At 35.9% G+C, this 24,714-nt stretch overlaps 1 protein-coding gene across 1 annotated transcript in view; it reads right to left on the bottom strand.

Moving 5' to 3' along the window:
* LRRC49 (leucine rich repeat containing 49) overlaps positions 1 to 24,714 on the bottom strand; it is a 120,119-nt gene that overhangs the window by 62,929 nt on the left and 32,476 nt on the right. Inside the window, exon 9 of the mRNA XM_025389816.1 lies at positions 13,420 to 13,481. Coding sequence (XP_025245601.1) covers positions 13,420 to 13,481 — 62 coding nt within the window. The remainder of the gene's footprint in view (positions 1 to 13,419; positions 13,482 to 24,714) is intronic.

Raw genomic sequence — 24,714 nt, 5'->3', positions numbered from 1 at the left:
CATATGTAATGAGTTGCGCTATGATGTTATGATGGCTATGATATCACTAGACAATAGGAGTTTTTCAGCTCCTATATAGTCTAGGTAACCACCATTGTAAATGTGGTCCATCGTTGACCAAAATGTTGTTATGCAGTGTATGACTATATAGGTATGTGTGTTGTATGTAAACCTAAAGTGTTTCAGAAAGACCAGGGCTTGGCAAACTACAGCCCACAGGCCAAATATGCTCTATCACCTGTTTTTATATGGCTCACAAGTTAATAATGGCCTCCATGTCTTTAAATGGTTAGAAAAAATGTCAAAAAAGACTATGTCATAAGTGAAAATGATACGAAACACAAATGTCAGTGTCCATAAATAAGTTTTATTTAAATACAGCTCTGCCCATTCATTTACATATTATTTATGGCTGCTTTTGTGTTATATAGGAAAAGTTAAGTACTTGAAACAGAGACCACCTGGCCTGCAAAGAATCATGTACATGATACCAATCTAAGTTATCTAAATACACACATACACACATACATATACACATGCATATTTCCTAATTCTATCCACTGAGATGGCCCAGAAATGGTGATACCTCAAAAAGGATAAGCACACCTTGCACTCAAATCTCAGTTTCTAAACAGCATTCTCCACTAAAAGTCATTAGAACTCTTTGGAGAAATGGCTGATTCCAGAGCTAGGATTGCAAAAGTATAAGATGAGCCTGGAACAATTTGTTGGGCCAGAAGGGAAGAAATAACTTAAAGAATGAGGATACATCAAAAGAGAACAGGAGTCTGCTTGAGAAATCAGAGAAAATTTGAACATCAAAATAAATAATAATAGTAAAGGATTACATCCCTCTTTTGTTCCCTGTATAAAAAAAACTTTGCTAATGGAATAATAATTCCTGAGAGCTAAAAGTATGACCTGACCCCCTGTAATATTAATACAAGTACATTTTAACAGATATTCACAGCTTTAAAAAGCGTGACTCGAAGGATTAATGCCTTAGTGGGAGAATGAAAAGCAGTGGGTAAAGCAAACATGCTCTATCAGGAGTGCAATGAGGTAAAGTTAGACTTAGGCAGAGGTATGTGTGTGCTTATCCATAACGTGTTAATATATATTTGAGAGATATGAACTCTCTGAGAGGGACAGAACCATGCTGTGGAGTAAGGAAGAACCTCTAATATCTAGGTCAGGCAGACAGATGGCAAAGAGGGGTGGCGGAGAAATGAAAGTAGAACACACATGAACACACACGTGCACACACGCACACACACACAGGAAATGGGACGAAATGACCCAAAGTAATGGAGTTAGCTAGTTCTAACACTAATGTGAGCAAAGGCATGAAAGAGGAAATAAGTTTATTGGACATCTATTGTTATTATCTTCTCTCCCAACTTCCCTTCCCTTGGTAACAAAACACCCTTTTCCTGTAGTAAACCCAGTCCACAAACTGATCCCACACCCGTTGTCCTAGGGGATAAGGACCATATGTCCCAGGATTCAGTATGTTATGTATGTCCCTGGCTGCAGTGATTCATTCCAAGTGAGCACCTGACGTAAACAAACACAATCAGAATCCTCTGCAGCAGTGCTTCCCAGACTGTAATGTGCATTTAAATCAGCAGGCGACTTTTTTAAAATGACAGTTCTCACCCAGAAGGTCTAGGGTAGGGCTTGAGATCCTGGGCTTCCAATAAGCTTCCCAGTGATGCTAGTACTGCTGGTTCAGGGACACAATTTTGAACATTAAGGCTCTTCAGAACCTTCTGCCAGAGCAATCAGGGACGAAGCACTCTTTATACTAGAGCTGCTAAGTGACAGACTGTGATTCTCAGGCTGTTGGCTTTTCCAAAAGCTGCAAGTTTTTTTTTCATATTTCTGTCACTCACATCTTTGTGTGTTCTCTGTCATTAGGTTATATACTCATAGAAAACAAAAGTCATATGTTTAACTTCTGTTACACTCCACAATGCCTTTTTTGGTGTTTTATACATAAAGATGCATAATGAATGTTCTTCAACAACCAACTTGGAAAAAAATTTGAATTCTTTAGATGAAAGAGATGGAGAAGGTATTTTAATGAAATTGTAAAGGACAGGAAGGAGGAGGATCAGCTACTAGCTATCACTATTGAGGTAAAAATAACACATCCTCAGGATATCCCTAAGATAACCTTAGATCCTAAACCCATCCAGCTATGAAAAACTGGCATCACTCATAATCCCTGAAGTAGGTCATTTTGGAGAATAACAAGCCAATACCCATGAAATGCCAAAAAGCAAGCCCCAAAAACAAGTTCAAAGAAACTAGCAGAAAAATATTATTAATCTTATTTCACATTTACTGAGTGCTTCCCAGGATATTCCTAAACCAAAAACTATGGTCTCTAACCTGGGGGTCTACAACTGACATTGTCTATTTCTTTTTAAGCCATAAAAAGGAAGTTTTATGGAAATAAAGGGGACTATAATAGAAATTTTCCAAAAGAGGATTATAAATGGCCAAAATATAGATGGAAAAAATCAATCAAGGAAATTCATTAAATTAAAAACACAATGAGATATCATCTCACACCTGTCAGGATGGGTATTTTATCAAAAAGACAAGAGATAAGTGTGGGTGAGGATGTGGAGAGAAGAAAACCCTTGTACATTGTTGCTGGCAATATAAATTAGTACAATTGTTATAAAAAAGAGTATAGAGGTTCCTAAAAATATTAAAATTAGAGCTACCATATGAACCAGCAATTCCATTTCTGGGTATATTCCAAAGGAAATAAAGTTAATATGTTGAAAAGATATCTGTACTCCCATGTTCATTGCAGCATTATTCACAATAACCAAGATACAAAATCAACCTAAGCATCCTTAAATAGATGAATGGATAAAGAAAATGTGGTATATACGCACAGTGGAATACGGTTTAGCCTCAAACAGAAGTAAATCCTGTAATTTTTGACAACATGGACAAACCTGGAGGATATTATGCTAAGTGAAATAAGTCAGGCACAGAAAGACAAATACAACATGATCTCACTCATATGAGGAATCTAAAAAAGTTGAACTCAGAGAAGCCGAGAGTAGAATGGTAGTTATCAGGGGCTATGGTCATGTAGGGTGATTGGGGAGATGTTGGTCAAAGGATACAAAATTTTGTTTGGACGGGAGAAATTAGTTCAACATGGTGATTATATTTAATAACAATGCATACTTGAAAATTGCTAAGACTTCAAATGTTCTTTAATAAAATCTTTAAATAAGACTTTAAATGTTCTTATTACAAAAAAAGATAAGTATGTGAAGTAACATATATGTTAATCAGTTTTAGTCATTCTATAATGTGTATCTATACATATCTCAAAACATTATCTTGTATACCACAAATATATACAACTTTTATTTGTTCATTTTAAAAATGTTTAAAAACACAAAACCAAACAACGCCCAGAGACTAGCTGACAGTTCTAAACTACTCTTTAAGATATTTCGGGGTGTATAATTAAGTCACTGTGATACCTTTCTGTGTATCCAGGATAAACAAGCCTAACTGTTTCACTTCCAGAAGCATCCTCCTTATGGAGAATCCCAGCTTCCTTATTGGCATGCAAGCAAATTTTTAAAGAAGAAAATAGCCTCCTCTTTTAACCAAGCTCAGTGCCCTTAGTGATCAGGCAATTATTTTCCTTCCTGAGCAAGCTGAGTTTCATCCCTACAAAAAAAAAGTCATCTATAATACTAAAAACAAATATAAAGGAAATAAATTCAACCCATCTAATAACCTAGACAGACATATACACACACCCACACACAGGTTGTTAAATACAGAAATAATGTATTGTTGATTTAAAGGGAATTAATATTCTTTAAGTACCAGACAGGTAAATGGCAGAGATGATATACAATCATGACAATTCGAAAATCTGGTAGATAGAGCTTGCAGTTTTTGCCATAACAGCATCAGACTCACCTTCCCAATGTAAACAACTATGAAACTGGACAAAATATATGAAGCAGATGCTGAACAACAGACAGCTCAGGGCTGTGATACTTGGGAGAAGACAGACATATAAAAGCCACATTCATCTTGGCTTTCTGCCTGAAGATACTTTCCAGATCATAGCACAGGGAAGGGGAGCTAGAGAGAGAACAGAGGTGTCACTGGGTAGATGAAATAGAAGTCAGAAACTGGGTCTGCTGAGGCTACTGGAATTTGGGTGAAGGGGAATGGAGAGGAGGGAATCTTGTAGAGAAGGAACTCCAGAAGTCTGCATAGGGGTCTCTTGAGTATTTGGCTAAATATTAGGATGTGGGTACACAGGGTGTAATTCCACAAAGCCTAGCAAAATATAACTATTGAGGGTCTGTGAGATGAAGGGTATCTATGGGTCACATGGAACTGGGAGACACTGCAATTCCAACCACACAGAGTGAAGAGACATCAATGAATACCCAGATTATATATCTGAAGTCCAAGAACGGCCATGCCTTAGGTGTAAGGCGACTCCGTGTCAAGAAACAATGTGAATATTTTCATGTTTCTGCATGGTAAGGGCTTTCTGAGCAAAGAAAATTGGCACTTTGATTAAAGGGTGACTGAATAGATAGAAATGATAAGAGCAACGTGGACATTCAGGCCGGGCACAGTGGTTCACACCTGTAATCCCAGCACGTTGGGAGGCCGAGGCAGGCAGATCATCTCAGGTCAGGAGTTTGAGACCAGCACGGCCAACATGGTGAAACCCTGTCTCTACTAAAAGTAAAAAAAGTAAGTCGGGCATGGTGGCGCACACCTGTAGTCTCAGCTACTTGGGAGGCTGAGGCAGGAGACTTGCTTGAACCCTGGAGGCGCCGGTTGCAGTGAACCAAGATCGCGTCAGTGCACTCCAGCCTGGGCGACAGAGCAGTGAGACTGGGTCTCAAAGAAAAAAAAAAAGAGTAATATGGAAATTTTTCTCTAAGTACTATGTGTTTACATTTCAAAGGGAATCAAAATGTGGAGCCATTTGCTTACATTCCAAAAGATTATTGGCTAAAACATCTTTGACTTTTCTCTTCATAGAGGATTTGTTTACATTAGGAAGATAAGGTCTCAGTTTCTCTCTGTGTTCTCTCTTTCTTTCCTGGAGGGGAGAAGGTGTAGTTGTGTAAGCAGCTTCTACATAAGCTTCAAGATTAATAATTTGGGGTTTCTCTCATGTACTAGAGGCCCCTCCTCATACATGCAGGTGACATATGCATTTATCACATAGCACCATGGGAAAAAAAATGGAGCATGCGAAACTAACACAAGATATTCTGCAGGTAAATAATCAGTCTACCTTGGATACACAAATCTTGTGTTTACTGTCATAACAAAAAATATATATATACATATGTTACAGTAAGTAGCTAGCCAGGCTTGAGCAGGGCTGGAGAGGGCTCCCCAGCAACCAGAAATGTCAGGCGACCTTCAGGTGATGGTCAGGCAGTCGTTACACTGTTTCTCTAAAATAAGAATTGGTTGCAGCAGGCACCAGGGAAAGGCAATCTCCTAATAGATAGAAAAAACCCTGAAACTGATCATTAGTAGCTTCCCAATAAGATCTACTGATAATTAGTAGCTTCGCACTGGAGTTGGGCCAGTGGGTTCAAGCATGTGCATTAAGAGGCAAAATGTCAGAGTTTAACTGGTATATGACCTTCTAGGAACAGTTGACTGGTAAGGGAAGAATGCCTAAGTGAGCATGTGTACAACTCCAGTAAACACACTGTGCATGCAGCCTCTCCCAAATGCAGGCAGGCCACTGTGCATGTGGACAGCCCACCGCAAGGGAAGAATCAGGGGAGAAGGGATGCAAGACCTGGGAAGTATGCCAACGTACAAAACTCTAAATCAAAGGTCAAACTGGGCACTTGATCTCTCAAGTTGCCCACTTGGCCCTCTTCCAAGTGTAATTTACTCCCTTTCATTACTGCCCTAAAGCTTTTTAATAAACTTTCACTCCTGCTCTAAAACTTGCCTTGGTCTCTCTTTTTGCCTTATACCACTCAGTCAAATTCTTTCTTCTGAGGAGGCAAGAACTGAGGTTGCTGCAGACCCATACAGATTTGCCACTGGTAACAGATATAAAAACATATTACTCTAGTTCTATAAGAAGGATCACTTTAGATCTTCCTTTTAAAAAAAAAAAAAAACTAAACTAAAAATAAACCTCAACAGGATCAACCTGATTCTCTAGTAGTTATCAAAACAAAACTCAATAATCCTTAAATTTCTCAACAGAACATCCACAATGCCCAGAATACAATAAAAAGAATTGCCAGATGAGGAAGCAGCAATAAAAATTGAAACATATATTAACGAGGAAAAAAAGTCACTATAACAGTACCAGAGATGACACAATGTTGGAATTAGTAGATAAGAACTTTAAAACAGCTATTTTTATAGATTTTTAAAATCTATACAATCAGGTAGATATTTTTGCTTCTGACAGAGGACTATCTTACCTTTGCATCAAATGAGTTAGGAAACAGCTGAAGCAAGGTCTCTGTTTTTCTCTCCCAACTTCGAGTTGTCCCGCCTTTCTGGACCAAACCAATGTATTTCTTAAATGTATTTGATTGATGTCTCGTGCCTTCCTAAAATGTATAAAACCAAGCTGCACCCCGACTACCTTGTGCACATGTTCTCGAGACCTCCTGAGGGCTGTGTCACGGGCCATGGCCACTCATATTTGGCTTAGAATAAATCTCTTCAAATATTTTACAGAGTTTGACTGTTTTCATTGACACTACCTCAAATACCTTTTGGAAGTATTTCTATAATATAAGTACAAGAAATGCACTAGGGGAAACTAGTTACATATCTTAAGTTTGTTTCTAAGTGGATTTTGAATTTAATCTACTTATACTTTGTTTCTGAATATTCTTTGAATTTCCATGCCTTTGTAAAACAAAATACAAAGAAAATCATAAAACGTATGTTGGTCTCAATTTATCATACTTGTTTATTTCTGAACCTAGAAACACCACCCAATATGTAATCATGAGTAATTTTAAGGCCCTTGTCTTTAACAATATACACCAACATTTTTCCTGCAACTTTTAGAACCTTCACATGAATAAAATCCAAAGGGACCTTTGGTACATCAGTGTTTTTAAAACTGCTACCTCACTGCCATGAATAGCTATCAGCCTCTTAACTATGTGTGTGTGAACTCAGACTGACACAAGGTATGCAAGCAGCCTGCTCCCAGGCCTTAGATTAATTTTAGTTCAAGAAGCCTTTTTTTTTTTAGAAAAACTCTCTCTCTCTCTTACACACACACACACACACACACACACCCTTTACAGTAATGAAAATGGTGCCTTACAATTATAGAAGAGTATCTGGAAAATTTCCTGTGAGTTTGCAATCATATATATATTTATAAGTTGGTTGAGAAGGTACAGGTAAAAAACCCTCCAATTGACTCATAATGTCCATTAAAGAAAGGCAATCTTTTAGTAGAAAACAATTACAATTTTGGAAAGATTAATTTCAACAACATTTTATAAAATGGAGTTGGAGAGCATACATGGTATCACTCCCCATTTTACAATGTTATAAATAAAATGCATGAGAGTATCTGTATGTATTTTTGTACTTACAGAATTAATGCTTTAAATGGTTATAGGTGCTGATATAAGGAAGATAATAAAAGAAGGTATGTAATAATAATTTAAAAAGTGACTGCTATACATTAGGTTTTTTTGCTTTTTCTCTGCTTCAAAGGTAATGCAAAAGGAATACAACAAATATAATAGAGGGTCCCCAGTTTCCCCATTACCTTGTACATTGGCCCCCTTTTCTTTTCTTTTTTCTTTCTTACTTTTTTTTTTTTTTTTTTTACTGTCTACTACCCCTGCCCCACGAACTCTGACTCTTCAGTAAATTGTAAGGCTTGCGGAAAAATCGTCCTCAGAAACTATCATTCTGATGTTTATTGGGACCTCACGCAAGAGGCATGAAAACAGGAAAACCCTCAACAGTGAGGGGTGGTTAAATCCAAAAACTGCTGCTTAAGATAAAATCACAAGGTACATACTCAACTTTTCAATAGCCTATACAAACTCTGACTCTATTTCAGTCACAGAGTCACCTGGTTTTCAGGGGCCCCCAAATAATACATCCGAATGAAGCCTTTAACCTCTGTTCCTGTCATTTATATAATTTCAAGATGGCAGTAAACTCTACACGCAATTTAGTAAATTAGAAGATATAAAGCAAATGTATTCTGTTCATTTTAAATGCTAGTTTAAAGCAAATAAACTTATAAAATTTACAACTGTGCAAAATGCTGTAAAGATGTGTATGGCATATAAAGAAATTGATTTCTAATGCTCATTTACCTCTACAGAAACATTAATAGAATAATCTTACAAGTGTAAATGGCAGTAATGCTGGTTCCCTTAAATCAGAAGAAAATCTCCAATGTCTTCAATCATACTGCCACTTGACAAGAGTACGTGGTGTTAATATCCTGCCTATATAGTCAATAATCTGTCTAGCATGACATCAGCAAATACATTTGAACTAATAGAAATAAGAAGTCATTTTGACTATAATACAAAAATAAAACAATAAAACAAAATAAAAATTAACTAAACTGAGTAATCCTTAACTTGTGTAAAAAAATTAAAATAAGACTTTATATTAGAGTATAAAGCATTACAACCAGAACACAATCATCTATAACAAACTGAATGTCCTAAGAACAATGAGGAAAATAAAGTTAGTTCATTTTAAACATACTTCTATTTTATAACATTTCAGAATAATTTTTGCTTTTGATCTCTAAAAGGAAAAACAGCACTTTAATAAAGTAGCATTGAAATAAGATACAATGAAAAACTGTAGAAAAATTATTTTAGTATAAGTGCTATGTTTCAAATAAAATAAATTTCGACCCAATAATTACATCAGCCCTGAGGATGGTCAAACAAATTGATCTTACCTCAACATCTATTTTTCTGAAGTGGTAGAACATATCTGTCATTAGTTGTGAATATCTCTTTTCACCTATTTTCTAACTGAAAGAATTCAAAAGCTGTAGCTAGGCCCTACAGTCAGACCTACTAAGGCACTACATGCCACCTTACCATACTCGGAGGGGTTTACTCACAAAGAAGGAATAAAGCAGCATGGATGAAAACAAATGCCCCTATTTTTAAATCTTGTTTTTGTGCCCATTACATTATGCCCACCACATTTAGAAAAATGCAATTAAATGTTTGTCTGAAGGTGAATCATACATCAACCACTTGGTAAACCCCTCAAGAGGAGTTCAGTAGATAAATGGGTACTGATAATGAAATTTCCTTGACAAGCATGTAGTCATTTCTCAAATTTAAAACTTAGCAGATGGTCAGAAAATATCTGTCAATAGTTGATTTCCTCTGTTTAACTCAGTAAGAAGATTTGCATATCATTGATTATCTGTTAACAAAGGAAAAGTAAAGGCATTCTAACAGTATGCTGCATACTAGAACGAAGGGAAATGAATTTCCGTCAAGCCAAAATAACATAAGTGACACGTGCAATCCTGGAAGGTACAGGAGTAAAACCTTATATCTCATCTACAGGAATACTATCTAACAACTTGAGCTCATAAAAAATATCCATATATTCTGAAGGTCAGTGAAATAATTTCCTCCTTAAAATATCAACTAGTACTAAATTAGACACCTGCAGGGCAGTTTAAGTTTTCCTAAATAGAAATAGATTCTTTTCTAGAAATATAATTGATATAGGGTGATTTATCAAGTTGAAATATAGCTTAAGAAAAATGCAAGGAGAATGATTTCCTGATAAAGGTAAAATTATACACCATTTTCAGCAAAATTTTGAAAATAGCCTAGAGGATTATCTTGACTTGGAGAATAGTGAAGAAGGAAAAGTCACACCCCAAACCGTGCGCTTCAGTGACCTTTAACCATACTATATGTACTAACAAAGGTCATTAGAGAACTTAAAACAGCATTCCTTCCTCAAAACAAAACAAAAAAAAGAGAAAGAAACCTAGTTTAAAATTTTCAGTGACATCATAAAGAAAAAGCTGAGTCCAAACAACATTGTCTTACTAAAGTAAGAAAAGAGGTATGAGAGGTCACCCTGGCAGAGAATTTTATCAGTGACATAGGTTAGAAATTCCAGTACAAGGTGACAATAAAAAGCAACACTATTTTTGTCAGTTTTGTTGTTTTTAAATGCCTTACAGAAAATGAACCTCCTTAATGTCTATATCCTGGGGCACACCACACCCACCACCCTACCCCTGATATACCCCACTGCATAAATAAAAGGTTTAGTTTCTCTAGAAATTATGGGCAAGATCCTTACTGACAAATCAGTAAACTAACCTGGAATCCCAAAACAACTGCCAAGAGAACTTTGATTTGCTTATGGCTTTAAACCTCACAGGTCCACGCATTAAACACAGACTAAATGACCTAGTAATAACATAAAAAAGGACATACCAGAGTTCTTAGATCACACAGAAAACTATTTCCGTTTGAGGAATTAAATTCTTCTTATAAATCTTTTTTTTTTTTTTTTTTTTTTTTTTTGAGACGGAGTCTCGCTCTGTTGCCCAGGCTGGAGTGCAGTGGCGCGATCTCAGCTCCCTGCAACCTCCACCTCCTGGGTTCACATCATTCTCCTGCCTCAGCCTCCCAAGTAGCTGGGACTACAGGCGCCTGCCACCACACCCAGCTAATTTTCTTTTTGTATTTTTAGTAGAGACGGGGTTTCACCCTGTTAGCCAGGATGGTCTCGATCTCCTGACCTCGTGATCCACCCACCTCAGCCTCCCAAAGTGCTGGGATTACAGGTGTGAGCCATCGTGCCCGGCCTCTCCTTATAAATCTTTTAAATATAGCTAGTAACACCTGTACTAAGAACCCATACATGCTAGATGCTGAAGAGGGTGTAGTGAGCAGTATAGACATATTCTTCTGCCTTTGTCAAGTTTACAGTCTAACAGAAGGGACAATATAAAATGAAAGTACAATAAACTCTAACACTGCAATAATAGTGGAAATATAGGAAGCTATAAATGCATGTAGCAAGATCTCTCAGAATTTTTCAAATTTTTTCATCTAACCCACAGTAAGAAACATATTTACATTGTAACCCAGTTTCCACATTGTCTATAGTAAAATAACATACATACATATGCATACATAGACATACCCATATATAATTAAAACTGGAAAATTTTTATGAAACAGTGTATGCTCTTAAAATGTGTGACAAATTCTGATATTTTCCATTCCATTTTAATTTACCTGGTTTTAAATCACTAAATTGACCTTAGGATCCCTATATGGGTTTTGACCTGAAGTTAAAAAACACAGACCATTGGTATTTTTAAGTCAGCTGCATTTTTAAAATAAAGGTACAAATTCCTGAGCCCTACTTTTAAGTTTACTACTGAATTAGGGTCCATGATAGATAGGTCCCAGAAAGCTGGGACTGTAAAACCTGGCAACTCTATTGTGCCAGGATATAGAAGAACAATTGTGCCTTGAATATATACTGTAGCTATCACTACAGGTTATCTGACAGCCCAGCTATCTGAGATATCTGTATCTTGAGTAAAGTTCACAGAAATGTTTTCAAAGTTACTCTCTCTGATTTTTCCCTCCTCAGATCTAATATATTCGTTATACCACCTCCTGGACCACAAGCGTCAACAAAAACAGAGCAGGAAATGCACTGTGCCTCAAAAGCAGATCTGCTGGAAACACTAGAGGATGGTATACTGTGAAAGCTATATAAAAACACAGAGAAAGCAATCACAGAGAGAATAAAAGCCTCAAAATTGTTGGCTGACTTCTATCTTTATTTTCTTGAGAAATCACACTTTTTAAAAAAGTTATAAATATTAATCTCATTAATCTTAACTTTATTTTGCTGGGTGAGCGGAACTCCTTTCCAGGTTGGGAAGAAAGTTTTCCAGATACAGGCAACCAACACCAACTTCCTACAGAGCTAGGCGTTTAGGAGTTCAGAAATTCAGATATCCTGGGGACCTGGGAACATCATAACCCCTATATAACCAAATTTACATCTCTCTTTAAATTACTCCCCATAAACAAGAAGCAAAAGAAGTAATGAGTTCCGCCACAGGTGGGGGGAATCTGTAAGTTTGTAGTATCTTAAACAGAGAATATTTCACATATTGTAAAAATGAGAGACTATCTCTTCTCCAAAGAGTTGTTCATGATTTTTAGGAAGAAATTCCCTTAAAAAAAAATGAGTGACCCTTCCATTGCCATTGAAAAGAAATTCTACCTCCCCAACAAGATAGAATGGCACCTGGAATGTCGCATTCAAAATACACTAAGAAGAATATGAAAAGTCTATCAAAAAACTTCAATATTTTTTTCCCACAGAAGAGAAAAAAGAGAAAGAGTAACAGTATTTTCTTTAAAATAATGTCTATTTGCAAAGCTCACTGTCTTTAGATAATTTCTATCTTTTAGAGACATAGTACAGGATGATTGGGTTAAAACAAGTCTGATGGCAGACATGCAAAAAACATGCCAACAGACAACACACAAAAATTAAACTGGTTTTTAATACACAAGCATAGACCTGGAGTTCAGAAAAAGATACGCTCTAAATCTTTTTATATATATTTTTTACCCTCTTATAAAAGCAGATTCAAAGAACAGCCTTAAAGTGAAACTAAAGAACGGCGGGGGGCATTAAAAAGCCCAGTTCAAACTAAGTGGCTCCTGGGAAGGAGGAGAAGGAAAGAACTAGAGAAAAAGTAGGGGCCCTTTTGCATTGAAAAGTCTTACTGTATGTCTCAGCTTCAATTCTAAATGAGACATCATCTCAATATAAAGGATAATATGCTTCAAATCGTTAGAAAACTAAATGTATACATTTCTATATTCTAATCCACTGTCTCTTAGCAGCATTAATTTTAAGTAGAGATACTAAGCTAGAAGGCAGTTTGGCCTAATTAGCAAGTGGCTCAGTGACAAATATAGCCTGCTGTATTAAAATTGCTTAGTAGCTATACAAATTGTAGCTGATAATTTATGAAAGAAATTCTAATTCAACTGACCAGTGCTGTGAATGTCAAACAAAGGACAGCAAAATATATGTTGAAATTTCCATGTACTCATGCTTTACAAAAGGACAACTCTAAAGCATAATTAAATCAAAAGCACATGCTATATTAATTTCATCATCTTAGCATTACAGGCAAGAATACACACAAGAGCTTTGCTTTTCCACAAAGAACTTTGTCTTATCATTTTCTAATTTAAAATCTTCCATGCTAGTAAAATTCTCCAAGGTATTTCCAATCTTAATCTAAAGTGCTAGAATCCATACAATCAAGTTATAATAAATGACAACTTGAGAGTTTCCACTTACCTAGATATATTGTTGAAGCTGAGAAAGAGATGTTGGAGGCAGGGCAAATTATCCACATCTCTCTGGAAGAAAACAGAAAGCAAAAATTAATCAGATGAAAGAAAAAAATACTATAAATATCTTCTTGCTAAGCTATTGAAATATATAATCATTTCTATTTACTGCAACATTGCTACCTCACTGATTTCTACTGGTCAGTGAGCTCCATTCTCCTCCACTGCAGATTAAATGGGAGGGTTTCAGTACATCCGCAGAACAAGCTGCACCACTCGCAAGGTAAAAAGCACTGAGGAGACAGGGAGAGATGCTGCTGCTAGCCTCTTTAAGCATGCTTTTGGGAAAGATGCCAAAATGCTACTTCAGCATTTCAACTGTAGCACAAATACAGTATGATCAAACATTTGTTAAAAAATCACTGTTAAAAAGAAGCCATTCAAAAGCCTTAACATTTAAATTTATACAGTTAGCCTTCTAAACAATAGTGAGAATTTTAAAGCTATTTAACCCACTATTCTGAAAACCTTGGAAATAAACCATCAGTTACAAATGAACCAATACATTAATGATTCTCCCATAAAACTAAAAACAAATAATGGTAAGTATCACTGAAGGGCACTGTAAGGGCAATTTCTCATCCAAGCTCATATCAGAGGTTCTTACAATAGGAAATCTACCCTGTTATATTTATGTACACCACTCCAAAAACACACCATTGCTGTTTAAATACAGTTAACCTTAACAAATATTGAATTGTTTAGGACCAAATTATTAAAAAAAAAAACACACACACACAAATAAAAAATAAGTAAAAGCTACCCAATCATGAAAAGACATAAACCTTCTGAAAAGATTTATATATAATGGAGTAACAGAATCTTACAGAAGCTTCATAATTACCAAGTCTACAACCTTATTATTCGCCTAGAAAAGTGACCAATTGAGGTTATTGCAGGGGGAGAATAAGGGTGTGGTGGGAAGGTGGCCCAGGAGTACATACAGTCAGTCCCTAGAGGCTGAGACAGGGAAAGATTCCAGTTACCCTGACTTCCAGTGCTGTGCTCCTCAAAGTATTACATACTGCCATGTCTCATATAAAATGTTTTTCAAAGGCAGCATCATTTGCAGTAATTCTCAGTTATATTAATTTGAATAATACAAAAATAAGTATATTTGACATGTTATTGTGACCAGTATTTAAACCTAAATCAAAACTTGTTTCACTGTTTCCATAAATCATCGTCTTTCTTCCTCCCCCTCCTTTTCTTCCCTCCATTTGAAAACTACCATTTCTAAGACCTGAGTAAGAGTTTAGGCAAGTGCATTAAAATAATTGACAAACCTAGCTTTTCCCAAAATGCTGTATTTTTTTGTTATTAAAAGAAAATATAAAAGTGATAGAATTACGACAGAACCACTTTTTAATGGTTTTTCAGAGAGCAAAGGAAAAATGAAGCTGCCTTGTTTTTCTACCTTCCCTATGTACTATTCTCCAAACTTCTCTCAACCCTTTAGACCCTAAACAGTGTAAAATCAATACAATAGTCCATGATCAAAACACTGGCTATGTATACCATTCGTTTGACATTATCATTCTCAGGCCCACTCCCACAAAGCCTATTCTGCAGATGTGAGATAATGATTTTTAGAGCTTTTCATGGCCAAGGAGTAAGTCTATGGAAACAGAAGGGCAGCCAAATTTCCCTCAGTAGGTGATATAGTTCAAATGTTGGCAAACTTTTAAAATCATCTCTTTCAGCTAATTCTCTCTGATATTCCCACAAATGGAGAAGGAGTGATAGACTAGTGGTATAGGGCTCATTTCACTCCAGGGCCCTAGTTTCCAAAGGAAATGGCAGCCTACTGTCTATCTGGTCTCTAGAAACATGAAGTCACAGCCAGACTGAAAACCCTCTGTAATCCTAGGGAAATCTCTTCTCCCAAATTCTTCCTGGAATCTACCTGATATATTTCTAGGCACAAATCATTGTTACTGGCACTCAACCTGGAGAAACGGAGAGGCAGCAGCTTTTAAAAATACATTTTAAATCCTTTGAATCAAGGCATCTCATTTAAAAAATACATTTGTCCCTTTGAGCTCCAGCATGCCATCTTCAGAGATTATAAACACCTTCTAAGACATAACTTTTGTCAATTAAAATATAAAACTCAAATTCCATCAGGATATAATTTGTGAAAAAAGTTTTTTAAGTTTGATAAAATTACAATATAATTATTTAATCTTTGTTTATGAGAGAAAATTTTACCACAAGTCTTTATCAAATTTTCAAAATCATTAAATGTCATTGCCTAGTAGAGTTATCAAAAATATAAAAATATTCACAAGTTGAAACATTAAAATACAGAATTCAATTCTGTATATCCTCATAATCACTTACATAGATAGCTTTCCAGAACTTTAAAAAGCAAATAATTACCCACAATCATTTTTTGTTGTTCCACATTTCATTTCTGTAAGAAAACGTTCATTTTCTCCAAATTTTAGCAATTCTGTGATATACTTTTGTAATGAAACTCTAGCATTATAATAGACAAAAAGAAAACACCATATTTACCATATCAATTATCTATGTATGCATTATTTACAGAAGAAAGACCCGTTAAAAACTACTAGGAGATGGCTCCTCCAATATGAGAGAGTAAACAAAAGATGGGATATATATAAGATCGAGGGAGGACAATTCATCATCCAGGAAAGGCAAAGAGAAATCCAACGACGAAATCTGTATAGCAGGGCTAAATGCAAGCAGGCTACATTAGACAGAGGACAGGAGGCTCTAGAAGGGTATCTCCAAGAGGTAAAAATGAAACATAGATCACCTGAAGTCTTTGCCCATACAGAGAGGAATTTTAGGGTTCTGTTGAAGAGTTTGGACATTAATTAATGATAGTTAAGCCCTAAATTGAGACAGTTATTAATCTCAGGGAAAACAAAAGTTTAACATCATGGTCCAAGACTCACTTTGAAAACCTCACCTTGCTTTGTCAACCATCCTAATCTATTCTATCATAAATCTATCCATTTTCATTAAGCTCCTGCACTGAAAGACCTACCCTAAACCAAAACCCCAAGAAATTTCAAACTAAATCTCCTGTCTTTGCCTTTGAAGATACAGCCAAGGCTATGTCAAGGCAGTGTGCTTTTACTTGCCAGTAATAAATTCTCCTTTGCTTTATCAACTAATCATTCTGGTGGTACTCTGCAGGAGCCAGCACTCAATCTGCTTACCTAAAAATTATTTTGGAATGACAGGGAAAGTGGAAATGGGGGTTAGGGATAATGTAAGAAAGCTAAATTCTCAACTCTTTAAGAAAAAGTATTTATTTTACTGTCAAGCATTAAATACCCCTAACATTTCTTTTCTGGAGGTAACTATTTCAGCATCAGAGAAACTATAACAAAGCAGCCAGAATGTTAACATACCTAAGATGAGAGAGAAAAAAATGAAATAAAATGTTTACATGTAAGGAAATATTTATAGCTCATCTGTTATTAATTTCTTCATTATCTTAAATGTATTACTTTTAATAGAACATAATACTGAAAATAATATTCAAAACCTGTTTCAAGTAAAATTAAAAACTATTTCATGTATTTGGAAAATATAATCCTTTGAAAAATAGACAAAATTATTTACCACAAGATTATCTGAGAGGATTATAATTCTTTATTTTTCAAAAGAATACTGACTTGTTTTCTGAGAAAAATGCTTGTCCTACTCTGCTCAGGCACTGTTGTCCATATCCCTAAACTGCATAAAAGAACTAAATGGCCAAGTGCGGTGGCTCGCATCTGTAATCCCAGCACTTTGGGAGGCTGGGGCAGGTGGATCACCTGAGGTAAGGATTTCGAGACCAACCTGACCAATATGGTGAAACCCCATCTCTACTAAAAATACAAAAATTAGCCAGGCACGGTGGCATGTGCCTGTAGTCCCAGCTACTCAGGAGGCTGAGACGGGAGAATTGTTTGAACCCGGGAGGCGGAGGTTGCAGTTAGCTGAGATCGCACCTCTGTACTCCAGCCTGGGCGACAGAGCAAGACTCCATCTCAAAAAAAAAAAAAAAGAATTAAATGATTCAGCAATCTGACCACGTGGGGGAACATCTATCACTGGAGCTATTTTTAGAGCAGCTTCCTCTAGAGGAATAAGGAAGAAGAAAGGTGAACAGATAAGGATTTTGACATGCACCATGTAGGGCAAAGATGACTATAATAAAATCACAGCTACCCTCATTTTTACTATGTAGGCTTTCATATGAAACAAGTTAGAGTAAAAATATACAGGGGTAATTGTTCTAACTTTGAGAGCTGTAAACAGATCCATTCACAAAGCATCAAACAAGCTTGGAAACAAAAAACAACAAAGTATTCCTTTTTATAAGAAGACTTATTAAATTAATTCCAGAATAACTACTTGCTTCACCCATCACTTTGTGACACAGACACATATTATATGAGGACTAATAGCTGCAAGCCATCATATGAAAACTCTAATCATATATATAAATGCCAATGAAAAAAGTCCATTACTTGGCTCTGTTATCCAAAGGCATTAATGTGCTTATCCAGTTTTTGTGCTTGTTTACTACCCATTACACAGCAATAGATATCAGTCAATTCAGCTACATCTTACTCTTCCAGTCTGATTTTCTTCTACACACTGTTTTATTACCCCAGAGCAAAAACTGAAAGGGAACTTAAAACCAGACCAGTAAGAAGGTACTGATATGCTGACTAATTAGGGAAATGTCCAGTCTTTATAATCTAGGAGAGTTAGATTTAACAGCTTTGAGGAAATCAACAAAAAGCCTCAATTTTATAGCCACAGGCGTTCCCTCACTGGAATTTACAGTTCCAATTTACATCACAAACATCATCTAAAAAGACCCCTCATAAAAAACGGTACCTGGCATTCATGACCCTAACACTCCTGGCAAAACTGTCTGGAAAGACACGAATTCAACTCAGGCTTTGCAACATCCTGACTATTCCAAACTACTAAACTATAAAGAAAAAATTACCGTGAGTAACAGTCAGTAGAACTTTCAGGCAACAGATGTGGAAATGCCAAAAAATTAAGAAAATATAGTAACTTGATAAAGACTATGGAATATTTATTTTTAAATTTATAAGAGCAATGAAAGAAATGAAAAACAAGAAAAAATGAGGTACATATATGCCTCGTTTAATCATGCTTTGCAGCTATTGTGCTTTTTTAAAATTTTACACATTGAAGGTTTGTGGCAATCCTGTATCAACCAAGTCTGTCAGTGCCATTTTTCCAACAGCATGTGCTCACTTCACACGTCACATTTTGGTAGTTCTCACAGTATTTCAAGTTTTATTATTATTATATTTGTTATGATTATCCATGATCAGTGATCTATGATATTACTATTGTTATTGTTTCGGGGCACCACAAACCGTGCCCATAGAAGGTGGCAAACTTAATCAACAAATGTGTCTTCTGACTGCTCCACTCACTGGCATTCCCCCATGTCTCCCCCCCTCCTTGGGCCTACCTTTGCCTTGAGGCACAACAATATTAAAACTAGGCCAATTAATAACCCCTACAATGGTCTCTAAGTGTTCAAGTGAAAAAACGAGTCACAAGTCTCTTACTTTAAATCAAAAGCTAGAAATGGTTAAGCTTAGTGAGAAAGGCATGTCGAAAGCTGAGATAGGCTGAAAACCAGACCTCTTTCGCCAGTTAGCCAAGTTGTGAATGCAAAGGAAAAGTTCTTGGAGAAAATCAAAAGTGCTACTCTAGTGGAACACACAACTAATAAATAAAAATAACAGGAAGAAAGTTTGAATGGTCTGGAAGGATCAAATCAGCAACAATATTCTCTTCAGCCAAAGCCTAATCCAGAACAAGGCCTTAACTCTCAGCAATTCTAAAAAGGCTGAGAGAGATGAGGAAGCTGCAGAAGAAAAGCTGGAAGCTAGCAGAGGTTGGTTCATGAGGTTTAAGGACAGAAGTCATCTCAATAACATAAAAGGGCAAGGTGAAGTAGCAGCAAGTGCTGATGTCAAAGCTGCAGCAAGTTACCTAGAAGATCCAGCTAAGATAACTGATGAAGGTGGCTACCCTAAACAACAGATTTTCAATATAGATGAAACAGCCTTCTATTGGAAGAAGATGCCATCTAGGACTTTCATAGATGGAGAGGTGAAGTCAGTAACTAACTTCAAAGCTTCAAAAGACATGCTGACTCTCTCGTTAGGAGCTAACAAAGTTGTTGACATTAAGATGAAGCCAATGATCCTCTGCCATTGCAAAAATCCTATGGCCCTTAAGAAATGTGCTAAATCTACTGTGCCTGTGCTCTATAAACAGAACAACAAAGTTGTATGCTGATGACAGTATTTCTGTCTGCAGCATGGTTTACTGAATATTTTAAGCCCACCACTGAGATCTGCTCAGGAAAAAATTTTCCTTTCAAAATATTACTGCTCATTAACAAAGCACCTGGTCACCCAAGAGCCCTGATGGAGATGCACAAGGAGATTAATGTTGTTTTCATGCCTGCTAACACAACATCCATTCTGCAGTCCATGGAGCAAGGAGTAATATCAACTTTCAAGGATTATTATTTAAGACATACATTTCATAACGCTTTAGCTGCATTAAATAGTGATTCCTCTACTGGATCTGGGCAAAGTAGATTGAAAACTTTCTAGAAAGAATTGACCATTCTAGATGCCATTAAGAACATTCATGATTCATGGGAGGAGGTTAAAATATCAACATTAACAGGAGTTTGGAAGAAGTTGATCCCAACCCTCATGGATGACTTTGAGGTATTCAAGACTTAAGTGGAGGAAGGAACTGCAGATGTGGTAGAATGGGCAAAAGAACTAGAACTAAAAGTGGAGCCTAAAGATGTGACTGAATCGCTGCAATCTCATGACCAAACTTGAATAGATGAAGAGTCACTTCTTATGGATGAGGAAAGAAAATAGTTTCTTAAGATGGAAACTGCTCCTAGTGAAAAGATGCTATGAACATTGCTGAAATGACAACAAATAATTTAGAATATCACATTAACTTAGTTGATAAAGCACCAGCAGAGTTTGAGAGGATGGATTTCAATTCCAAAAGAAGTCTTACTGTGAGTGAAATGCTATCAGACAGTATCTCATGCTACAGAGAAATCTTTCATGAAAAGAAGGGTCAATGAGGCAAACTTCATTGTTGTCTGATTTTTACGCCACAGCCATCCCAACCTTCAGCAACCACCACCTTGATCTGTCAGCAGCCATTAACATCACGGCAAGACCCTCCCTCCACCAGCAAAAAGATTAAAATTTGCTGAAAGATCAGATGATCATTAGTACTTTTTAGTACTAAAGTATTTTTGAATTAAGGTATGTACATTGTTTTTAAAGACATAATGCTATAGCACATTTAATAGACTACAGTATAGAGTAAACATAACTTTTATATGCACTGGGAAACTGAAAACTTCATACAACTCACTTTATTCCTACATTTGCTTTATTGTGGTGGTCTGGAACCGAACCCACAGTATCTCTAAGGTATGCCTACATTAGAAATAAAGAAATCTGGGTGTTTATGAAAAAAATTCATGTAGAACTTCTACAAAGAAAAAACTATGATCATTTTTAAAAACTCAATGGATGGACTAAAAATCAAATTAGACAACTTGAGGATAAAGTCAGTGAATTCAAAGGTAGAACCAGATAAGTGATAAGAATGAAGAAACGAAACAGAGAGAAATAAGAATGATGAAAATTATAAGAGAGATTAGGAAACAAAGAATAGAATGAAAAAGTCCATACTATATCTAGTAGGTGTTTAAGAAGTAGAACGAGAGAAAGTGGAAGTGCAATATTTGAAAATATAAAGACTCAGAATGTTCCCATAATAAATGAAAGATACGTGCCAGATGCGGGGGGCTTATGCCTGTAATCCCAACACTTTGGGAGGCTGAGGCAGGTGGATCATTTGAGATCAGGAGTTTGAGACCAGCCTGACCAACATGGTGAAACCCTGTTTCTACTAAAAATACAAAATTAGCCGGGCATGGTGGTGCACATCTGTAATCCCAGCTACTCGGGAGGCTGAGGCAGGAGAATGGCTTGAACCCGGGAGGTGGAGCTTGCAGTGAGCCAAGATCACACCCTTGTACTCCAGCACAGGCAACAAGAGTGAAACTCTGTTTCAAAAAGAATAAATAAATAAAAGAAAATAAATAAATACATACATACATACATAAATGTTACAAATCTGCAGATTCAGGAAACACAAATATTAGGTATGCTAATAAAATTACCACATTTTATTAAATCTAACATTATCTTACAACTATTTTATTCAGCATTTGGGGAAAATAAACTTATAATTAACTTACAGTAGAATAATATATCACTTAAAATTTGTATTTATTACTGAAAAAGCTCTTCTAGATTTACTTAACCAGATTTTTTTTACTGAATATCATTTTTATGCATACATAAAAAGTAAGTTATCACAAAATAAAGTTGAACTTCTAAAATATCTCCACTTACTATACAGATGTGGTAGAAAGGGCAAAGGAACTAGAACTAAAAGTGGAGCCTAAAGATGTGACTGGATCTGATATATAGTAAGTAGACAAACAGATGGAACAGAATAGAGGGTCCAGAAAAAAGATCCATTTGATTAGTACTAGATTTCAACAAAGACAACAACAATTTAATTCAGTGGGGAAAGCAAGTTTTTTTAAATAAAAGGTAATGAAGAAAATAGATATTCCTATGTGGGAAAAATGAACTATAATCCCCTACCTCACAGCATACACAAACTTAATTAAAAATGGATTCCAGCTGGGCACGGTGGCTCATGCCTGTAAACTCTGACACTGTAAGAGGCCAAGATGGGAGGATCACTTGAGCCCAGGTGTTCGAGACCAGCCTAGGCAACATGACAAGACCCCGTCTCTACAAAAAATTTAAAAATTAGCCAGGTGTGGTGGCCTGTGCCTGTAGTCCCAGCTACACGGAAGGCTGAGGTGGGAGGACTGCTTCAGCCCAGGAGGTCAAGGCTGCAGTGTGCTATGTTCAAGCCACTGTACTCCAACTTGGGCAACAGAGTGAAATTCTGTCTCAAATAAATAAACAAACAAATGAAAATAAAAATGAATCACATACCTAAATAGAAAGGTAAAACTATAAACCTTCTGGAGGAAAATGTAGGTGAACATAGTCATAATATTGGGATAGGCAAAGATTTCTCAGACTGGACACAAAAGATAAAAACAACTAAAAACAACAAATTGATAAACTGAGCTTCACTAAAATTAGAAGTTTCTACACATCAAAAACACTGTTAAGAGAGTAAAAAGGCAAGCCATGGAGAAAATACACTCTCTCTATATATATGTATATATCTCAAACAAAGGACCTGAATCTAGAATGATAAAAAGATAACCTAATTTTTTCAAACAGGTAACAGATTTGAACTGATACTTCATAAAAGATGAAAAGATGCTTGAAAAGACGTACAGCATCATTAGTAATAAAGAAAATGCAAATTAAAAGAACAATGAGAATCACAGAATTGTTAAAATTATAAAGACTGACACACTTTGGCAAGGATATTGAGCAATGAGAACTCTCTGTTGGCTACTGGGAGTATAAAATGGTATAATCACTTCATAAAACTGGTAATTTCAAATAAATTTAGACACCCACCTACCCTATGGCTCAGTAATAACACTCTTACATATTTACCTAAGAGAAATGAGAGTATTTGTCCACCAAAATATATATGTAAATTTAAAACTATGGCCATGTTTGGTGACTCATGTCTGTAATTCCAGCACTTTGGGAGACTGAGGCAGGAGGATCAGTTGAGCCCAGGAGTTCAAAACGAGCCTGGGCAACATAATGAGAACCTACCTCTAAATAAATAAATAACTTTTTAAAACTGCAAGAATATCCACAGCAGCTTTATTTGTAAGAGTCAAAAATTGGAAATAACCAATGTGCCTGTGAACAGAAAAATGAATAAGCAAATTGTATGATATTTCTACAATGGAATACAGCTCAGTAATTTTTTAAACTAGTGTTATGCACAACAAAATGGATGAATATCAATACATTATGTTGAATATACAAGAGAGTACATAATCTTTATATATGTGCTTTTCAAAAACAGGCAAAATTAATCCACAGGGATAGAAGTCAGAATATCTGTGGGGCAGGGGAGGGTACTGACTAGAAAGAGGCACAAGGGAACTTTTTGAGGTGATAGAAATATTTTATATTTTGATCTGAGTGACAGTCACATGCAATTACTCAGATTAAATAGAAGTTATTGAACTGTACAGTTGATTGTGTATTTTATTGTACCTAAATTATCCCTCAACAAAGTACAGAGGAAAAGTCTTCATATTTGGATTTAAACTTCTCAATCACTTTTCAACTAATAATGTGCATGCTTTTCACACAATATTGTCTTCTATGCCATTAAAAACATTGATGATGCAGTATATCCTAAAAGTGTCTTCCATTATTGTCTATGGGATTTTCTTCCAAATACTGATACCCATTCTATATGTTTTGATTTTGTAAGATAAGGAAAGCACCAACATGAATTGTTCACACAGCTTCTTGTTATTTTGAAATTTCTTTCATCTATTCCAAGGGGTTTCCTCAATTTATTCTGCCTTCAGTTGCATTGCTTGACACATGATAGGCAATCTCTCTGAATCTATCTCAGTAACAAATGTAATACAGCTTCAACAATACATGGCTATCTTCCTTTTAAAGTATTTGATTGTTAATTAGCAAGAGAAGGTAGAATTGGGGCCATTCTTCCAATGAAAAATAATTTTTCTCATTAATATTAAACTTAATGTCTTTGCTGCTCTATTTCCATAGCTTTTTGAATAGAATGTTTCATTTTAATGCCAAATCATGGTGTAATATTTTAAAATGCATTTTGAACAGTGACAAAACTCAAAACATATAGTACCAACAACTGAAATGACAATAGTATAAACAGCTATAACCAAGTCCACATATAGTTAAGCAATGAAATTGCTGTAGCCTGTATAACACTGATTTAAGCATGCTATAGATTGTAAGACATATCTAGATTTCAGAGTTGTTGGAATATGGGAAATGTGTGTTTCAAATTAATAAAATAAGACAGTTTCACACCTAAACATATCATAGTAAATCTGAAGGACTTCAAAAAGAAATCTTACAAACTTAAAGGCAACCAGAGAAAGGAAAAGAAGATACCCTACACACACACACAA

The sequence above is a fragment of the Theropithecus gelada genome, chromosome 7a (assembly GCF_003255815.1).
Source record: "Theropithecus gelada isolate Dixy chromosome 7a, Tgel_1.0, whole genome shotgun sequence".
Taxonomy (NCBI): Eukaryota; Metazoa; Chordata; class Mammalia; order Primates; family Cercopithecidae; genus Theropithecus; species Theropithecus gelada.
Note: the sequence above shows the minus strand (reverse complement) of the source record. Positions and strands in the feature narration are given on the sequence as shown.